Consider the following 18,233-nt stretch of genomic DNA (forward strand, 5'->3'; position numbering starts at 1 on the left):
GGAGGAACTTAGAGATATCAGCGAGTGAATGGGGTGTGAAAATGGACCGCGTCGCCGCATGGAGAGACCGTTTGGAGACTTGTAAGCACATGCGTCGGGAGGGTTTGGATGCGATGTGGGACGATGTTTCCTCACCTCATCCTCCCGCGCCACGCTTTCCACACTGGCCTTTCCTCCTCTGTGATTCAGAGATTTGTAGAGAGAGGAACATTTGATGATTTGAAATACTGGGTGCGGTGGGAGGTGTTGTCATTTGTTTTCTCATTAAAATTAGTCTTTGGCTTCAGGGGCTGTTTTTTTTTTTTTTGCCCTTCATTCCCACCCTCTTTCCCTGCCTCCTCTCCCTTTCTTTCTCCCATGTTTAAGTCCGGCTGCCTGCCTCGCTAATTTTCTACAGGAAACATAATTACTGATGCAGAGCACGTTCAGTAAACCACGCTCGCACCCTTTTATAGGCTTTCATGTGGAAGTTGGGTGACAAACATGCGAGTCCATGCTAAATTTCCCCTTAGAGATGGTAATCCTTGAGAGGATAAATGATCCAGTCGCTTAAAAGCGCAATGGGATGCACATTTTGCGCAGTTATGCACGGCTGTATCCTTTGCGCCAGACAGTGCAGTGCCTTTTGGGGGGGTTGATGGAGTGCCTTTGCACATCTGTGCGGTGCAGGCTGGTGGGGAGAGATTGAGACCGGACCCCGCGGTTTGAGTTTGAATGGGATGATTCAGCGTTGTTTCTGATTACAAGTGTACGAGTTGGATTTTTTTGTCTTATATCCAATTATAAAAGCTTGTTTTACGCGCTGCCTGCTATTAAAGAGAAATGAATCAACGACAGAGCTTCACGCATCACTTAACTGTTCCTGTAACCTGGCACGATAATATTAGAGGAGGCAGCAGACAGCGTCTCTTCATTCTCCTGATGTGACACTACAAACGGTTCGTCTTGTGAGGAGTGCTTGGCACATCAGGCAGGAACCATCAGCTTTCCAGGCAATCTTTTTTCCAGCTGACTTCAGTCGAGGCTTTTGCTCATGACACAGACTATAGGTGCTATGAAATATTTATTTATGAAAATGAAGAAGTGAAACAGTCAGAGGTCTTCACTGCTTTATTTTACCTCAGGCAGTGGTGCGTTGGTATTGATGAAATAGAAGATCTCGTATTGATGCAGTGCTCAGGCTGCATTTGGACAAAACAGATTCAGTGAACATATGTGATGTGTTATCCAATAAATAAATAAAAACTGACTTTTTCCAAATCTGATGCCAGATTCAGGCCGCCTCTCAGTGGGTCTGCATCAGTCAGAGATTAGGCCTGTTCTTTTACTGATGAGGAGATACCCACACACACACACACACACACACACACACAGGCACTTTCTCTCAGACATGTAGCTGCTACAGTGCAGCAATGCTGTGGGTCACTATGTTGTAAATAAGTCAGTAGTAGCTGAGAGGAGGCTGAGCTCCAAGAAGCAGGTTTAGCATCCACCATGTGGCACATTTGATATGTGATATGAAAGGTTTGCTTAGGATTATTATTACCATAAATATGTTTAAAAAAAACTCGAATTAAAGATTTATTTTAAAGGGGTTAAACGGCGGTGGCTTCGTTTCTTCTGCATGGGTTATGGTGTCGTGTTTAAAATGGTTTAGTTTAAATCATTCATACACACTCATGGGGGGAAAAAAATTCATTTATATTTGCACTTAAGTAAGACTGAACACTGTAGTATCCTTAAAACTGCCTTCACATTTTTTCCCCCCAAGAATAGGATGGGAATTATAAGATTTTTCCGATTTTATTCCATTATCGATTCTGCTTAACGATTCGATTCTTTATCGATTCTCATTTGGGAAAAAAAGGAGAACAAACAGTTTGATCAGCATCAACTTTGTTTAGTTAGAAGTATCACGACCTTGAGGCCCACAGCCTGGTAACGATGTGTAACTGTGGCAAATACACACGTTTAATGTTAACTGTTATAGCATGTTTTACAAAGAAGCACATCACGCTAACATGGTAGACAGTGTGTTATTTACCTTCCGTAGTAACCTCAGAGGTGGTCATAGCCTGGCTTCTGCCGCTGCTGTTGGGTTGAGATTCATCTCCAGTCTGAAGCGTGTCAAAAACACGACATTCATTTCAAAATATTGCATGTTGTGTGCGCAAATGTTTCTGCATGTTCGTCGTGTTCCCTCCCAATGCTGTTATCTCTACTTTGCAATGATTGCAAGTCGCCCTGTTGGTATATTTTTTTGGCAAAATGCAGCCAAACTTTGGAGCAATTAAACCGAGTGGGTGCCATTGTTTACTACTGATTGCACTGCACGTGCGAAACTCGCGTAAGTTACGTGACGTAATTAGTTGTGCTTGCTGGAATTGATAAGAGAATCGTTAGATAAACTGCCAAATGTCAACAAGAACTGGTTCTCGATTCCCATCCCTACCCAATAACAGGATTGGTTTAGATAAGACTTATCTTCTCACACATCAAAAGTTCTTCTGCTTTCTACAAATCAGACCCTGATTGCTTTAGTTTATAGTAAACAGGATCCGGTGACAAGGACGGGTCAGGTCATGCCCCTACTCTTGTGAAGTGAAGTGAGAAATGAGGAGAAAATGCAAAAGAGCTGCCGTAGATCAGGCGCTCCCTTGAAGTAAATGCCATTTTTCTAATCCAGTTTTAACCATGACTTTTGAATTATTGATTTTTTTCCCCTAATAAAGCTGACCTGTTTTTCATATTAAAGAAGAACAGATGAAATCGTGTAAGTTCTAAAAAATAAAAGCTCAAATTACTGGAAGTGCATTGCACAGTGGACACTGGATGTGTAGTCAGAGCAGATGTTGCTGATAGGTAATACTGGGACCTCAATCATATAATTAAATAGCTAGCAAGCCAATAAGTAGTCATCAGTGTTAAACCCTGCGGAAAGGTTCATCTGTTGAATATCAACATGCAAATTGACGGGTTGTCTGTAAACTAACCATCGATCATAGGTCAATTATAGACATGTGCGATCCCACTGTGTTAATATGGGGGTGCACTGCTACATGACGATACTTCTGACAACACTGTTGTCAGGTTAATTATGACATAACCAATAAAGATTCCTGCAAGCCATATCGATTTTTTTTTTTACTGCACTTTATTCAGCAACATGTGGAGAACAGCTGCTCTCAGGCACAGAAATGATTATCTGGCAGCCAAAATAAAACATTGTGCATTGCTAGCATGCATGTGTACATCAAGGAGACAATCCACTAATCCAGTCAGATTTCCACGTGTGTCAGCTATGTTAAAGGTCTTGCTTATATTATAGCAACGAATGTCACGTTAATCTTAGTGAAAGCCTTTATTGGCTAACACACTGCATTTGATGCTGTGCACCGACGGCTAAGATTCGGATCCTTACAGAGCCAGTGGTACCTTCACTTGTATGACAGAAAGAAACAGCCTTTACAGGAAATATGGTCATAGGATGGGGGGGAGGCTACGAGTTGTCTCCACCATAGCTTGAAAACATCTGGATATAGTGCTTCATTAGGTTGTAGAACCCCCCCCCCCATTAACCGACTAATAAGCTCAGTGATAAAATATGGATGAATCCAAACAAGGTTGCACACAGAGCGTAGAGTAGTGCAGCATAGCATGGTATGATGATGAAAAGCATGTGGAGTATTGAAGTCAAGTCAGTTGATTTATACAGCATATTCGTAAGATGATCTTTACAGTCTGATACTACCATCTCTTTTGTTAAGCTTCTTCAAGGAGAATCTCTGGTGTTTATCGACTGCTGACAGATAAAATGACTCTTTCAAGCTGTAATGGCATTGACATATTATCATCTTAGATGAGATATGGCCAACATGTGTTAGCATTCCCTGCAGTTTCCATCCACCCAACAAATTTAGGTCTTTTTTTCCCCCCATTTTGGTCTCCACCAGCTCTTTATGGAAATATCTGGGTAGACGTTCCATTTCGTTTACCAGCTCATTGCTAACATCGTCTGTCAGCAGTTTGGTGTATATGGTGGGTTTATCAGCTGCTTCCTCCTGCTGGAAACAGGGCTGATGATGATGCAGCTTAAAAGGTGCTAAAACAGGTAATATAGGTGTTTGCAGATTCATATCTAACCTTTTTACATCACATATACTCATATGATCTATTGATACTATAGAAGTATTGATTAGTATAGGTAAAGGCAGTGATGTAGTAGTGCCTTTTAAGGTGGATATCCTCTTAATATATGCTGCACTTTTTTTTAAAGTGGTATGCCCAATAAAAGATAAAAACCCTGTCTCATGTATTGGTATGTAAGGCTACATTTGCATGTTTAGCTCTCCAGAAATGGGCCAGTAGTATTTGCATGGTGTCACTTAACTTCTGCTGCTTGACTTTGGGGAGTAAGGATCATTATGTGATCAACATGTACGCCACAGAAGAGGTGCCAACTCACCATCCTAGGAAAATAAATTTCATCTTGCAGAACACTACTGAATGATGTGCATCACAGTGGGTATACCCAAAGCCAAGTGGAAAAATAAGAAGGTATACTTGTGTTTATACCCTGCACTACACCACTGGGTACAGTATGTGGTCAAGTTTTGTTTATATAGATCGGGAGCAAGAAGGCCAGAAAAACATGAAGCTTCTGTGAGGTTTTGACACTTTGCCAGTGGCATGCTGTTATTGTTGAACGGTGAAAACAAAAAAATAAAGTTTGGGTTTTTCAGAAAGACTGATGAACAAATGTTCTTTGAGAAAACTCGCCGTGTTACAGATGTCAACAGGGGCAAGCTGGGAAACCGGGCATTATCTCTGCCCATGTGCCATTTATACTCGTTTAACCACCCACCCCTAGAAGAGTTCAAATGTGGTTAGTGTCGGAGTGGCAAGCTCTTCTCTCATGAATGAATGAAGCGCTGGATATGAGGAGCTTATCATCAATACCCTGCACAAAGTGACCAGCAGTAGAAAACAGACGGTGCTGGTCTGATCATTTCCTCTTCTCTGAGTGTAATAATATGATAAGGCGTCTTGGCTTGTGGACTGTCTGCAAGGCAGATCCTTGCTGAAAGAGCTCAACATCATAATGACTGAAAACGCAGATCATTAATCTTCAACTGTTTGCGGGAACCAGTGTGTGTTTGTGTGTATTTTGGCTCTCTTTCAGCCCTTCAGCCCTTCGACACCCTGTGTTGAGGTGAGAGTTCGTCAGGTGACCTCTGTCTCTTTCCTGTCTCATACTCCTGTTTTCTTTCCATCTGTCTCTCGTTCTCTTTTCCTTGAGACATCTGACTCTTGTTTCCTGTTTTACATCGCTGCTCTTTTCTCTCTTGATCCCTCTCTCTCCCTACGCTCGGCTCGCTCTTTCATATTTCTTTGTCTCTCTTTTCACTCATCGTTTTAAATTTTTCATCATCGTCTCTCGCCCCGTAGGAAAATGCATCTTGGACAGACTTCTCCTCAGAGCAGCAGCCTGAGGCGTTTTCTTTGTGTTCATCTGCAACATGCAGGTTTATTTTCGCTGCTTGCGGTCAGCGTGTACTCGTCTTTATTTTGCCACTACACCACCTGTAGTATCTGTAATTTCCCCTGCACCAGTCTCTGATTAACAATAGTGGTTCATGCAGAAAGTGGGTTCATGTCTTATGCATGCATGCCTGTCTTCATCTTTCTCTTTTTCTCTGTTGGGTTAATCATCTTGGCACCTTTGGGTGCTGCTTTCAGAGACTCCTGAGGAATGACAGTATTGGGGCAGAGAGGGAACATCTTGCCTCAGTGCAGCACATGGTTTTGGTTTTCTTAACTTTATGTATTGTGCTTTTGTTTTAGCCTCTGGGAAGGAGGATTCAGTGGTCCAGTTTATGTGTGTGTGTGTGTTTCTGATGCTGGCTGTCTTATGTTGTGCTCCTCTTGAAACAGAGCCAAGTTTTTGAGGTCATAACACTAGGGAAAATCATGGCGGGATATTCTGAAACCTGATATTTCAATTACCAAATCCAAAATAGCTGCCACTGTTTCGAAGCCTCTCATAGTGTTAACAGCTAACAGGCGCATAAACATGCACCCTTGAGTTTGGTGCTAATACCAGCCGGGGCATCAATTTTTCCTTTATCAGATAGTCGGTAATGATTGTAATGCAGGGAGAGGACAACTGCAGTCAGTCATTCCCACGGGATACATTTTGCTGTCATACAACAAAACAGGACTATAAACAGAACAGGTAATTATCTGAAGCCTGATCTCCTGATAAAGTGTAAACCAATCAGGCTTGTGTAAGCAAGGTTTATCAAGGATTGGCGTGCGTGAGGATGCATTTTTAAAAAGCAAACCGATGAGAAGAAACAGAGCAAGGAACAGAAACTAGAGCACGGACTGTGTTTTATATCAGGTACAGCGCTGTATATACACTGTGTTTTATATTAACACATGCACAGCATCAACTGCCTTTTTAACCGCGTCGCGGTAAGAGATACAAACACCTCCACATGGGGAAAGAGAAAGTCAGCTGCTGCTCAGGGCGCCCTTTTGCAAGGCACTGCACAACCTCCGTTTGTTTCTGTGAAGGCTCTCGTCTCAGATTATTCATTTGCTCACTAATTCTCTTTTCTAATTTTCTCATTTATTCTGTTCGGGGTCACAGTCCCATCTAAGTGGCACCAATAAAATGAATTAACCCCTGATTATCGTCTGATTAGATGGCTACAAAGGGAAAACGACGATAAAAAGCAACACAGGCTCTGTAATTAAACGGCTTCTCCATGATGTGTTTTAACCACACGAGACTTAATGTCTTATGCATTAAATTCAATTTACAAGTCATACTGATGAAATAAACCAGATACAGCATGTTAATTGCTATTGTTAATAGCTTTATAGGTACACAGACAGAGCTGAGCTGCCTATTTCCAGACTAAGCAACCTCGTCTTTAACAGACATTTATGCGAGCATGGTATCAATCTTCTCATCTTACTCTTAGCAAGAAATTGAATACGAGTGTTTCCCGAAACTATTTCTTCGAGCCTTCAAGATCTTTAAATTCTTTCCTGTATTAAACGCTCAGCAAACCAATGTAAAGGCCAGTGCTGGCCTCCGTGTGTTTTTTCATAGAGCTGACGCGCCAAAATAAAGCAAGAGATATCATTTCACATTTCCCCACCTGCTGTGAATCTATTAGACTCCAACTGATACCGTGTCTACATTTAATGGGTTCTCTCCTTCTTAATATTGTTATTTATTTGATATAAAACACAGAGAGCTGGGTGGAGTCACGGCAAGGATTGCAGAAGTCATCCGTACATTTCATTACCTCTGACGGCTAATCTTTCTGTCAACCTGCCTCATCTCACGAATCTCACCTTGAGCATCGGCTGGCGTAGAGAAGCAACAGCAAACGCTCTATTGTTGAGTGAACAGCTGGCATAGAGCGCATGCTCTTTAGCCACCAGCCTGCTATAAAAATGACATCCTTAAGTGAAAACAACCAAATCCCAGAGCACGCTGAATTATTGATCACTTGGAAATGCCACACAAAGCCTTGTGTGACCACACAAGAAGGCCCCCACTGCAAACAGCTGCTGGATCACATTGGCCAAGAGGAAAAATGTTTGGTTACGAGCTCGCCGAATTTGAGTTTAATTAAGTAGACGAGTAATTTTGTTTGGAATTGATTTTCTTAACATCCGTGAGCAAAACTCACACACCACAGCTGAGCCCACTCAGTACACATCAACACAGCAGTCAAAGCGAACACTCGTCACACTTGGTTTATTTAACCCAAATATTTAAATTCACCATTGGTGGACTGATTATGCATTTACACAGTGAGTGATTTATGCAGCAAGTAGTAGTTGTCAACAACATTATGCAAAGCACATGCACATACTTTGTACGATATATGAATGAGCACATCACGCATTGATTACGCCCCTGTGGAAATGGACTGTTATTCATTTAGCATCAGGGCCTTGCGGCTCATGAGTCTTGCTGCATGTGAACGTGAGAGAAAATGTGATTCATATTGTTAGGGGATTTACAGTTTCATCCATAATGAACACTGTGGTTGGAAGAAAAGCACAAAAGTACTGATGTAACTATTGATGTCGAGTAAATTGTGCTGCTTCTGCATGTAAGTGTGAGAAGTTAATTATCGGGAAATGGATGTTGGCATTCACGAACGTGGAAGAAGCTTGTTTGAGGAGAGTTTTAAGCTGATCTTTGTTTCGGGTCTTGCTTCTTGTTATTGGTCTCTGATTAAAAGGATTACTTCTGTGTGTGTGTGTGTGTGTGTGTAGCAGTACTTTCAGCAAAAACTTCTACAAAGTAGTGAGTTTGTTCCCGGTTAATTGTCTGTACAGATGTGAGGGGGAGGAAAGAGGGGATAAACATCGTGTGTGTTGGCCAGACAGACGCAGATGAAGTCACTCTGTATTGTATGTCCAATTGTAATCTGAAACATGTCATGGGTTCTTTCTAGGACAGTAAAGAGATAATCTGTAGAGACAGAAACATGGATGTTGACAAGCATGAGCTCATTGCTGTAATACTGTTCTCATATTGCTGTCTGCTCTCGAGAAGACCAAAACGCTTTGCACTGATATTAGTGCACTGACACACAACCTGTTCTGTCATCTTGGTGTCTCTAAACCTGTGTATGAGTTTAATAAGGTGCTCAGTTATCATCATAATGTCGCTCTGTCATTATTTTTTCTTTAGTCTAGATTGAAATGATCTCTATAAACAGATATCTGCACATGAATCTGAAGACAAGCGACCAGGATTTGTAGTCCGAGTAGTATTGATCGGTCCCATTTGGGCGGGCTTTGGTTGCTACAGTTTGCGTGAGAGAAAAAACATGCAATCATGGAACACATTGGATATTGCCTGACAGCGTTTTAACTTTATATTACCTACATTGAGACGCAAAGGTCAAATTGCTAAGCAGACTGCAGAGAAAGTCTTGGCCTGGATATCCGTTGGCTACACTGGAGGTTGAAATAATAATACTAAGTATTGCATAGCTCTTGCTTGACAAATCTCAGATTTTCAAGTTGGAGAGAAATACTGGTATTTACAGCTAAAAAAATGTCTATGGATGTACACAATTCCAACTTATAGTCTCTGATATTAGACAATATAAATAATAATTACATTTAATATGCTCCAAATTTCCATGCACAGATCACACTGTACCACACAGCGTAAAAGCGACACACAGTCCTCCATCTCTCGACTGCTTGTAGGCATATCAGCTCCGTAGAGAATACACAAGCACACACATTGAAAATCTGTCCGGATGCTCCGTTATTCTGTAACTGTGGTGGCACTGAAAGGAGCGTTTGAATTTTTCTTTTTATCTCCTTAAACCTCAAAGGAGGGGAGTGTGTGTGTGTGCAGTGTGTGGTAGAAGCTTGTGTTTAAATATGGAAACCACAGCTTTTAACAGTATGAGTATTGCATGGTCTGGTTCCCAGTTATGTTGATATGTTGATCCCTTATGAACCACAACACAGCCACTGGTTCTCATATTTATATAATCCTTATTCATGTTTTGTCAAGACAGTTATGAAACATTCATAAACTGATTTGCTTTAGTAATCTGAGTAATTGTGCTCAGAAAAAAAAAACAACTATATAAAGTTTAATTTCATGATTATTGCTCTGCCTGGATGCGTACGCCTTCATATATGGAGCAAAGAGCTTTAATTATACAAAAATGCGAGCACTCTGAGCACATTCTAGTCTCATAACTATACATTTTGTATGGGTGGATTATTCTCCCCGTGGAAAATGATACAACAATGTGCAATTAGCTTGTAATACATGGTAACTGCACTGAATGTGCTTTGAACTACAGGGACACGTTTACTTCATCGTAATCGATTTTAAGCTAATTTTTTTTCCTACATTTAATTTTGCCTCTTTTAATGTTTGCGCGGATCCAGTCACATTGAAATTGAATGCCTGATATAAAGTATGTGCTGGGATCTTGTGGTCTCCCAGAGAGTGGCCTATTTAAAGCAATAATCCTCCTGGCTGCTACAACACAGTTATCAGTGACTGAATTTCTTCATGTAACTGTTGTGGGGACCAATGCCATTACACTGCCAATGGACAAGTCCACACAGTACAACAAGGCAAAGAACTAGATGAAGGTGTGGACACAGTAAAGGCAAGATATATAGCTATGTGATGCGTTAAATCTGAAATGAATACTTTGAATATGAATCGAATATTCTATGAATATATGAATAATATTTTATTTTTCCCAGGACTCAAAACTGCAAAAGACTAATGGAAGCTTGTGGTAATTTTCCAGCAGCTCTTATTATCTTATCAGCTATTTTTCTTTTGGAATACAAAATTACCTTCAAATGAAAGCTGTCTGACCACTCCTCACTAGGTTACATGAGGAAAACAGCACAGTAGTATGGGTGGAGGTGCTCTGAAGTTTATCTTTGGTGTGGTTATTTGAGCTTGCTGCCCTCAAACGGCTAAGCAAAACAACTTAGCTGAAACACGTGTTTTTATTACTGTGGTCGCATGTTCTTAAGGTTCTTCGTGCCTCGACGTGAAACCTGGCTGTTTATTTTCACGTTTCTTCATGAAACATCGAGTGTTGTTTGGTGAGCGACCACGCTGCTCACGGACCACAAAGTCTGCAGAGGTGACGTTAAAGCTGGGTCAGCTGGGTCTTTTTAGACAGATGCAGGTTTGACGTTTCACTGCTTCAGTGTTTACTGCAAGTTAAACAAATATATAAACCAAAGTGGTGACCCATGCAGCCTATGAACAAAGTTGCTGTGACTTTATTTGTGCCATAACACAGAATGTATGTTGCTGTAACATCTTCATCTTCGAGATGAAAAGAGTAAGCTCTAGTTTTTTACCGTTTGTCTTGCGATAGAAAATTTATATCGTAGAACTGTCGTGCTAAATCTCGAAACAACATAAATACTGCAGTGAAAATGAAAGAGGAGAACCAGCGATAAACATCTCCCACATTCATGATGGTCTAATCTGAATTTTCTCCTCTTCTTCTTTCTTCCCTCTAAAGGTTCGACATCCTCATTAATTGTCACTCCGCAGTACTGGTCTGGACGTCAACATGGGCCGCTGGGATCACTCCTCCCTCCTGTCCCCTGGCCTGAGGCTAGCAGTTGTCACAGTGATTCTCCTCCTCAAGCTCCATCCCTCATTGGCTGGCGCTCCCCCTGAGCCGAACTTAGGTGGCTCCGTTTCAGCGGTGTCCACAAATAAAACTGAATGCAGCAAGCCTGAAGCATGTGCAAGGGGGGTGATCTTACCTATCTGGGAGCCCCAAAATCCGTCATTTGGTGACAAGGTAGCCCGGGCAACAGTTTACTTTGTGGCTCTAGTCTACATGTTCCTGGGTGTGTCAATCATCGCAGACCGCTTCATGGCGTCAATAGAGGTCATCACATCACAGGAAAAGGAGATCACCATCAAGAAACCCAACGGGGAAACCACCACGACCACTGTTCGGATCTGGAACGAGACCGTCTCCAATCTCACCCTCATGGCTCTGGGCTCTTCAGCTCCTGAGATCTTGCTGTCCGTCATAGAAGTCATAGGTCATGGGTTCAACGCTGGCACACTGGGCCCCTCCACCATTGTGGGCTCTGCAGCGTTCAACATGTTTGTGATCATCGGGCTTTGTGTGTACGTCGTGCCCGACGGCGAGACAAGGAAGGTCAAGCACCTCCGCGTCTTCTTCGTCACGGCCACCTGGAGTATCTTCGCCTACATTTGGCTCTACCTGATCTTGTCCGTGATCTCGCCTGGCGTTGTGCAGGTCTGGGAGGGGCTCCTCACGTTCTTCTTCTTCCCCATCTGTGTGTTGTTCGCCTGGGTGGCTGACCGTCGCCTGCTGTTCTACAAGTACGTGTACAAGCGCTACCGCACCGGCAAGCAGCGTGGCATGATCATCGAGACCGAGGGAGACCGTCCACTTCCTTCCAAGGTATGCTCAGAGGAACACCCCTACTACTGCGTGTCTTTCTGGTTTATTACAACTTTGGGTTCTATTTCTCCTATAATAGTCCAGATTTATGACCCAAAAAAAATGTTTTTGGCACTGCACAGAGCGTATAACTGCTAAAATACATGAGACACGGATTCCTCAGATGATCATAATGGACGTTACATAATGTTGTAGGCATGGTGTGGTTGTCTTGTTTCTCAACATGGGCAAGGAGCAAAAAATATTTATGTCAGATTCACTAAAGTTCACACCAGAGAGGTGAGATTTTTTTTTTGTCCTGAGAATTAAAAGAAAGATTTTAAGTATTTAACATAAAAATGTTGTTTTAATGTGCTTATTATTTTGTACTCTTGTTCTTGTTTTTATTATTTAAAAAACACATAATATACTGAGATAATGGAGTGTTTAACATTAACTGAACTGACTGGAGTAGTTTTATTTAGTTTGGTACGTAAATAAAAATAAATAAAAAATAAAAGCAGGAAATAAAAGTCAGAAGACCCATTATTCAAAACATGTTCATCAAGAATATAGGAACTTTTTATTACATCTGGCACTAATAACATTTTGAGTACTGGTTTTATTGAAATTCGGCTGAATCTAAAATATGTAGTTTGACTTTATTACTTGAGAAGCAGATGTTTCCTTCAACCGTAACATTTAAAAAAGAAAAAACAAAAAATGTTAATGCTCTTTCTAATCCTCACCAGAAATAACTCCATGATGATGACAGCATTATGAATGGCAACAATGATTGTGTTATTTCTGGAACACGTCTAATCCAAGTGTTGAATTTCAGAAGCTAAAATCCCTTCATTAGCGTTGTATACAGAATCTATCAGTCATGTTTTTCCAAAGACATAGCACTTAGAGAACAGCGGACCGGTAGAAATTAATTAAGATGTCCTCATCCAAACATGAGCAGATAAGGCGATCTACAGTATGTAGGCGGATGCGAGTTCATGAGTAATGTGTATCTGAAACAATTATCTGTATTACTGAATGGAATCATGCCAAGGTAAACTCATGCTGTGCTGTACAAGTATTGTCACTTTTTAATTTCCTGCTTTGACTCCTATCTGATACTTTGTGTGATGTCCCATGCAGCACATTGTACATAATCTAATTAAATTCCCAGTATCATGTTGTTCGGTACATTTGCTCACCGCTCGGTTAATTTAGAGTCCCTCAGTGTCTCTAACTTGCATTATTATTTGTCTCATTTGTTTGATGAGATTATCAAGAGTCATTGCTCCATTTGTGCATGAGGAGTACTTTCTTTTCAACTTCTGGCTAAAAGAAATCACTGAATTAAATCCAACAGCGTCCCGGAGGGGGACGCCTAATGATTTGCTGGTGTTAAAGTGGATTGTTTTTTTTTTTTAATTTGTTAGCAAATTATTGAGCAGAAACAGTCAAACCTTGACCTAAGTCGAGTTGAGCTGATCCTTCTCAGGCTAAACTATAGTACACACAAAACAGATTCCTTCAACCTAAGAAAGAAAGAAAACTAAGGGGACGGCAGCTGCAACTTAGGATGGGACTTCCCTTGACACCACAGAAACTATACATTTCTACCGATACACATTCAGTTCTCAGTTAACCTCCATGATCGCACCAGATGTGCATGCCTTGTTTGCCAAAGACTCAAATCAAGGGTACTCATTACACTTTTTTTTTTTACTCTCTCCGTTAAAAGGTGGACATTGAGATGGATGGGAAGATGCTGAACTCTCATGGTGTCGACTTCTTGGATGGTCCGCTGGGTTTGGATCTAGATGAGAAGGATCTGGATGAGGAGGAGACCAGGCGAGACATGGCCAAGATCTTGAAGGAGCTTAAACAGAAACACCCTGACAAAGAGGTGGGTAACAGAGTCAAAAGGACCTCTCGTTAAGTGCAGTTCAAACACAGTGTCACTGCTGCTGCTGTCAGGGTTGTTTTTCTCAGTGCTGTTTTCTTCTATAGGAAATGAAATGACAAAATAAGCAGCGGCAGATGACGCATTTTCTATTTGCTTCCATTATCACAGTGATTATTATGATGGATGCAGCTTGAGGTCTCATCACAACCTCTCAGATTAATCTAATGATGGTACATCTAAGAAAAGAAAATTGAAAAGGAAACCAAGCACCCATTAAATCAATATGTAAATAAAAAAAATACACATACCTCTCATTTTCTATTCTGGCTGGCTGCCTGTCCTGGCATGATAAGCACATAGGAATGTGTCTTCTTGTAAACACAGAATATAAATGATAGTACTTCTGTCTACATATACATTACGGTACAGTTATAAGATATTGTAATGAATATAGAGTAAGTAAAAGGGAAATTGTTTCACATGAAGATAAACAGTAAAGTTAACTGTGGTAATCAGGGAAACAGGGAAGAAACATTATAGACCTTTGTATTTGCAAAAAAACAAGAACAACAACATATTGTAGCCATCAAATGTGGCATGACGAGGTTTGTTCTACTCAGTGCTCTTTTTATTAAGTATAATGGAAGCCGCAGACATCAAGACAAGCTGCTGAAATGACAACTCTTTTTACATGCATGAGAGCCTGCTAAAAGTGGTTTTATGGTTTTGGCTTCATTTCTCATCTCTGTCTCGCTTCCATACTTTGATTGCTTTGACATTGCAGGTCTTACTTTATGTTTTTACTGTAAGTATTGGTTGTTGTTGTAGTCCCGACCGGCTGCTGATTTGGAAGTTGGATCCCAAAGTTCAGAAACTGGTCCTCCTTTGCTCACTACTAGCTGTTGTCTTCAGAGAGATTAGCTAATGCAAATGTTAGCCAGCAAACAAACCCAGGCGTTTCTCATCATCTGTCCAGTCTTTATGTATTCACTCCCCTGTAAAAAGAATGACATCATTACCCTTTTACATTTGTTTATTCAGCGGTTAGATGCCGTTTCTCAAATTCATCACAAGCAGTAATTTAGATCAGAGATGAAGCAAAAACTTCACTTCAGCCCATCAAGGCTCTAATTCTCAGACCAAAAAGTGATTCACCTGATTGGATGACAGCAGAGGAATACTAGTGGGGTGAGGAAAAGATGGAAAGGAACAAAAAAAACCTTGGGACGGAGTCAGGAATTCAGTGGGTTTCTCAAGGAAATCTAAGCAGGATGGATGTTTGCTGTCATGCGAGCTTGGACCTGTATCCTCTTGTTGAACGAGGACTTCTATATTATGAAATTACTCTGCAGCCCTTATTCCGTTTGGCACGTCATGTGTAAGACCTCACAGAGGCTTAGATAGTCTGATTTATATTCCTCAGAGAAACTCAATCTCAAACGTTGTTAATGGAAATTTTACTGTTTCTCTGTCGGCATGTTATAATGGTATGAGTCATTGTAAGATCACTGATTTTAGACTGTTTCTACTGTTTGATTCATCCAAATGGCACACCATTAACTCCAGAAGAACTAGATGAAACTTTGTGATTCAGCCAGACAAGTTGTTGTTCGACGATCTTCTCTTACTGAAGCAGACAAGTTGACAAAGAAGGCATTCTTTCCCACAATATAATTACACCAGCTGTCTGAGGGGCTTGATTTCAGGTGGAGCACCATTTTAAAACAACTGATCATGCTGAAGAGAAAATGTCTTCACACTGGTTGTGTACCTTCATGTTTTATCTTGCTAGGTGGAACAACTCATTGAGCTTGCCAACTACCAAGTCCTGAGCCAGCAGCAGAAGAGCCGTGCTTTCTATCGATGCCAGGCCACTCGGCTGATGACAGGTGCTGGCAACATCCTGAAGAAACACGCAGCCGATCAGGCACGAAAGGCTGTCAGCATGCACGAGGTTCGCTCTGATGCTGGTGATAACGATCCCATCTCTAAGGTCCTTTTTGAGCCCGGTTCCTACCAGTGCCTTGAAAACTGCGGCACGGTGGCGGTGAACGTGGTGCGACGTGGTGGCGATCTGGGCAAAACGATTTCCGTGGAGTACCGCACAGAAGATGGCACGGCTAATGCTGGCTCGGACTACGAGTTCACAGAAGGCGTCGTGGTCTTCAAGCCCGGCGAGACGGTGAAGGAGATCCGCGTGGGAATCATTGACGATGACATCTTTGAAGAGGATGAAAACTTCCTGATTCACCTTTCCAGTGTCAAGGTGCTGACGTCAGAAGGCGAGGAACCCGAGGAAGGCGAGTCAGCCAATCACGTGGACTCGGTGGCGTGTCTCGGCTTACCCTCCACAGCAACCGTGACCATCTTTGACGACGACCACGCCGGCATCTTTACGTTTGAGGAGCCTGTATGCCACGTGAGCGAGAGTGTTGGCACCATGGAGGTGAAGGTGCTGAGAACGTCGGGGGCTCGCGGCGTTGTCATGCTGCCGTACAAGACGGTGGAGGGAACAGCACGAGGAGGCGGGGAGGACTTCGAAGACACTCACGGCATCCTGGAATTTCAGAACGACGAAATCTTGTAAGTACCTTTAAATTCGAATCAAATTGTATTCGTGCAGGTATTTATCAGCTTCACTGTCAACATGTTTTTCTTGATTATTTTTCACACTCTTCGTCAGTGCGATGTTGAAAATGTTGTTGCTGATGATGTGTGAGGGCGTGAGTGTGATGTGGTGGTCACGATGAGCGGCGAGGCGGACTGCTCATTGGGGACTCAACAAAATCAACAATTCCCCACCCCTTGATACTTTTTACCTCCTGTTTTCTACTTTGACTCATTCAATCTCTTCTTTTATCTTCATCAGTCTATTTATTCCTCTTTGCTTTGGATACTGCTGCTGTTTTCTGTGGGTTTTTATTGATTCCTACACTCGCTGTATTGCTGTACAGTCAGCACAGTGGGTTTAGTTTGTGAGTTGCATGAGCCAGGAAGTTGGGAAACTGGGTTATTTGTTGGATGGTTAATGATTTGAATTTTAATTAGACTGGAATGTCAGGACATGGAAATTGAACGAGAAGTATTGAAGTTTCCTTAAGCAAGGCACTTAATGGAAAACCAAGAGGAGCTGGCACTGGAAACGGCACATGAATTACATAACCAGCGAGGAATGAGGACGATGCTAAAAAGGAGCATATATCTAGTCAACTTAATTTGGATGCACAAAAGCTTTTTAAGAAGATGCCAGTTGCCCTTTTAGGTGGCTTTATACTGTGAGAACATCCCAGAGCAACCACTCACGCAGCGAGCTAGAGGATTATTTGTTGTCTTTCCTGTGTGAAAAGAACTTGAAAGTCCATTTAAAGGATCCCCGCTGTGAAATGCTGCAGCCACAGTTCAAAGCTCTTCTTAGCCAAACGCAGCGGCCTTATTATCAGATGGTGACTCCGCTCCATGATTGCTATTTGACCACATTTCAAGAGGCCTTTTTTTTTTACCACAGTGGCGTTTTTGCTCACAGCCAGCTGCTGTGCTGGGCCATGAGTGTCTTGAGCCACTCATAGTTTGAGGGATTAGCTCCAGCTATCAGCCGAATGTTTGCACGATGCTGCACGCTCTGGCTTGAATCCAAACCTGATTTCAAAGTCTTCTTTTGTTCTTTAACTCTTTTTTATTGTGATAACTATCCCTTGCTGTGAATACATACTTGCGTGTTTCTTGCCACACGTTTATTTGATCATTACTCAGCAGTTAGCTGGTAATGTGATACTGTTGTTCACACTGTAGTCGAGTCAGACGTTGAGAATTAAGAGGAATTTGTTCCATCAAGTAAATGCAGATAATTAAAATGCACATGAACTTTTAGTTAGACGTTCATGTTGTCGGTGTTAATATATTTGTGTGGTTCTTATAGCCATTTTGTGTATTGGTAAGGATACATTGTCTTTGGGACACCAGCTGTTGATTTGAATCTTGTGTTTTTATCGACCGCCGTCATACGGATGCCAACGTTGAGGTGTTTGGTTATGCGTCGTGTCCATACAGCGGTTGAAAAGGTGTGTTTGCACCAAGCTGAAATGTTTTGAATCTGTTTGACGTGGACACAAATAAAACTAAATACACACACACACACTCCATACGACAATGTCCTCATAATGAGAGGTGACGTTTCACAAAACACTCAATAATTGTTTTCCCTAAAACGCTCAATAAGGTAGGCTACCGGTCTTTTTCTGTTTCTCACACACACACACACACACGGCAGGGTGGGCGTGTTCACGATGTCACCACAAATTACTGTTTGCAGTTAGTCTTTCTCACGGCGGCCTCTAGCCCTGTTCGGTTTGTAG

The 18,233-nt window shown here is 41.8% G+C and overlaps 1 protein-coding gene across 2 annotated transcripts in view; it reads left to right on the forward strand.

Moving 5' to 3' along the window:
• Nucleotides 1-18,233, forward strand: part of slc8a1b (solute carrier family 8 member 1b) — a 133,303-nt gene that overhangs the window by 3,222 nt on the left and 111,848 nt on the right. For both annotated transcript variants that reach the window (XM_010743188.3, XM_019260587.2), the window contains exons 2-4: nucleotides 11,070-11,996; nucleotides 13,717-13,881; nucleotides 15,674-16,464. In XM_010743188.3, coding sequence (XP_010741490.2) covers nucleotides 11,121-11,996; nucleotides 13,717-13,881; nucleotides 15,674-16,464 — 1,832 coding nt within the window. In that variant the 5' untranslated portion in view covers nucleotides 11,070-11,120. The remainder of the gene's footprint in view (nucleotides 1-11,069; nucleotides 11,997-13,716; nucleotides 13,882-15,673; nucleotides 16,465-18,233) is intronic.

The sequence above is a fragment of the Larimichthys crocea genome, chromosome III, assembly GCF_000972845.2.
Source record: "Larimichthys crocea isolate SSNF chromosome III, L_crocea_2.0, whole genome shotgun sequence".
NCBI lineage: Eukaryota > Metazoa > Chordata > Actinopteri > Sciaenidae > Larimichthys > Larimichthys crocea.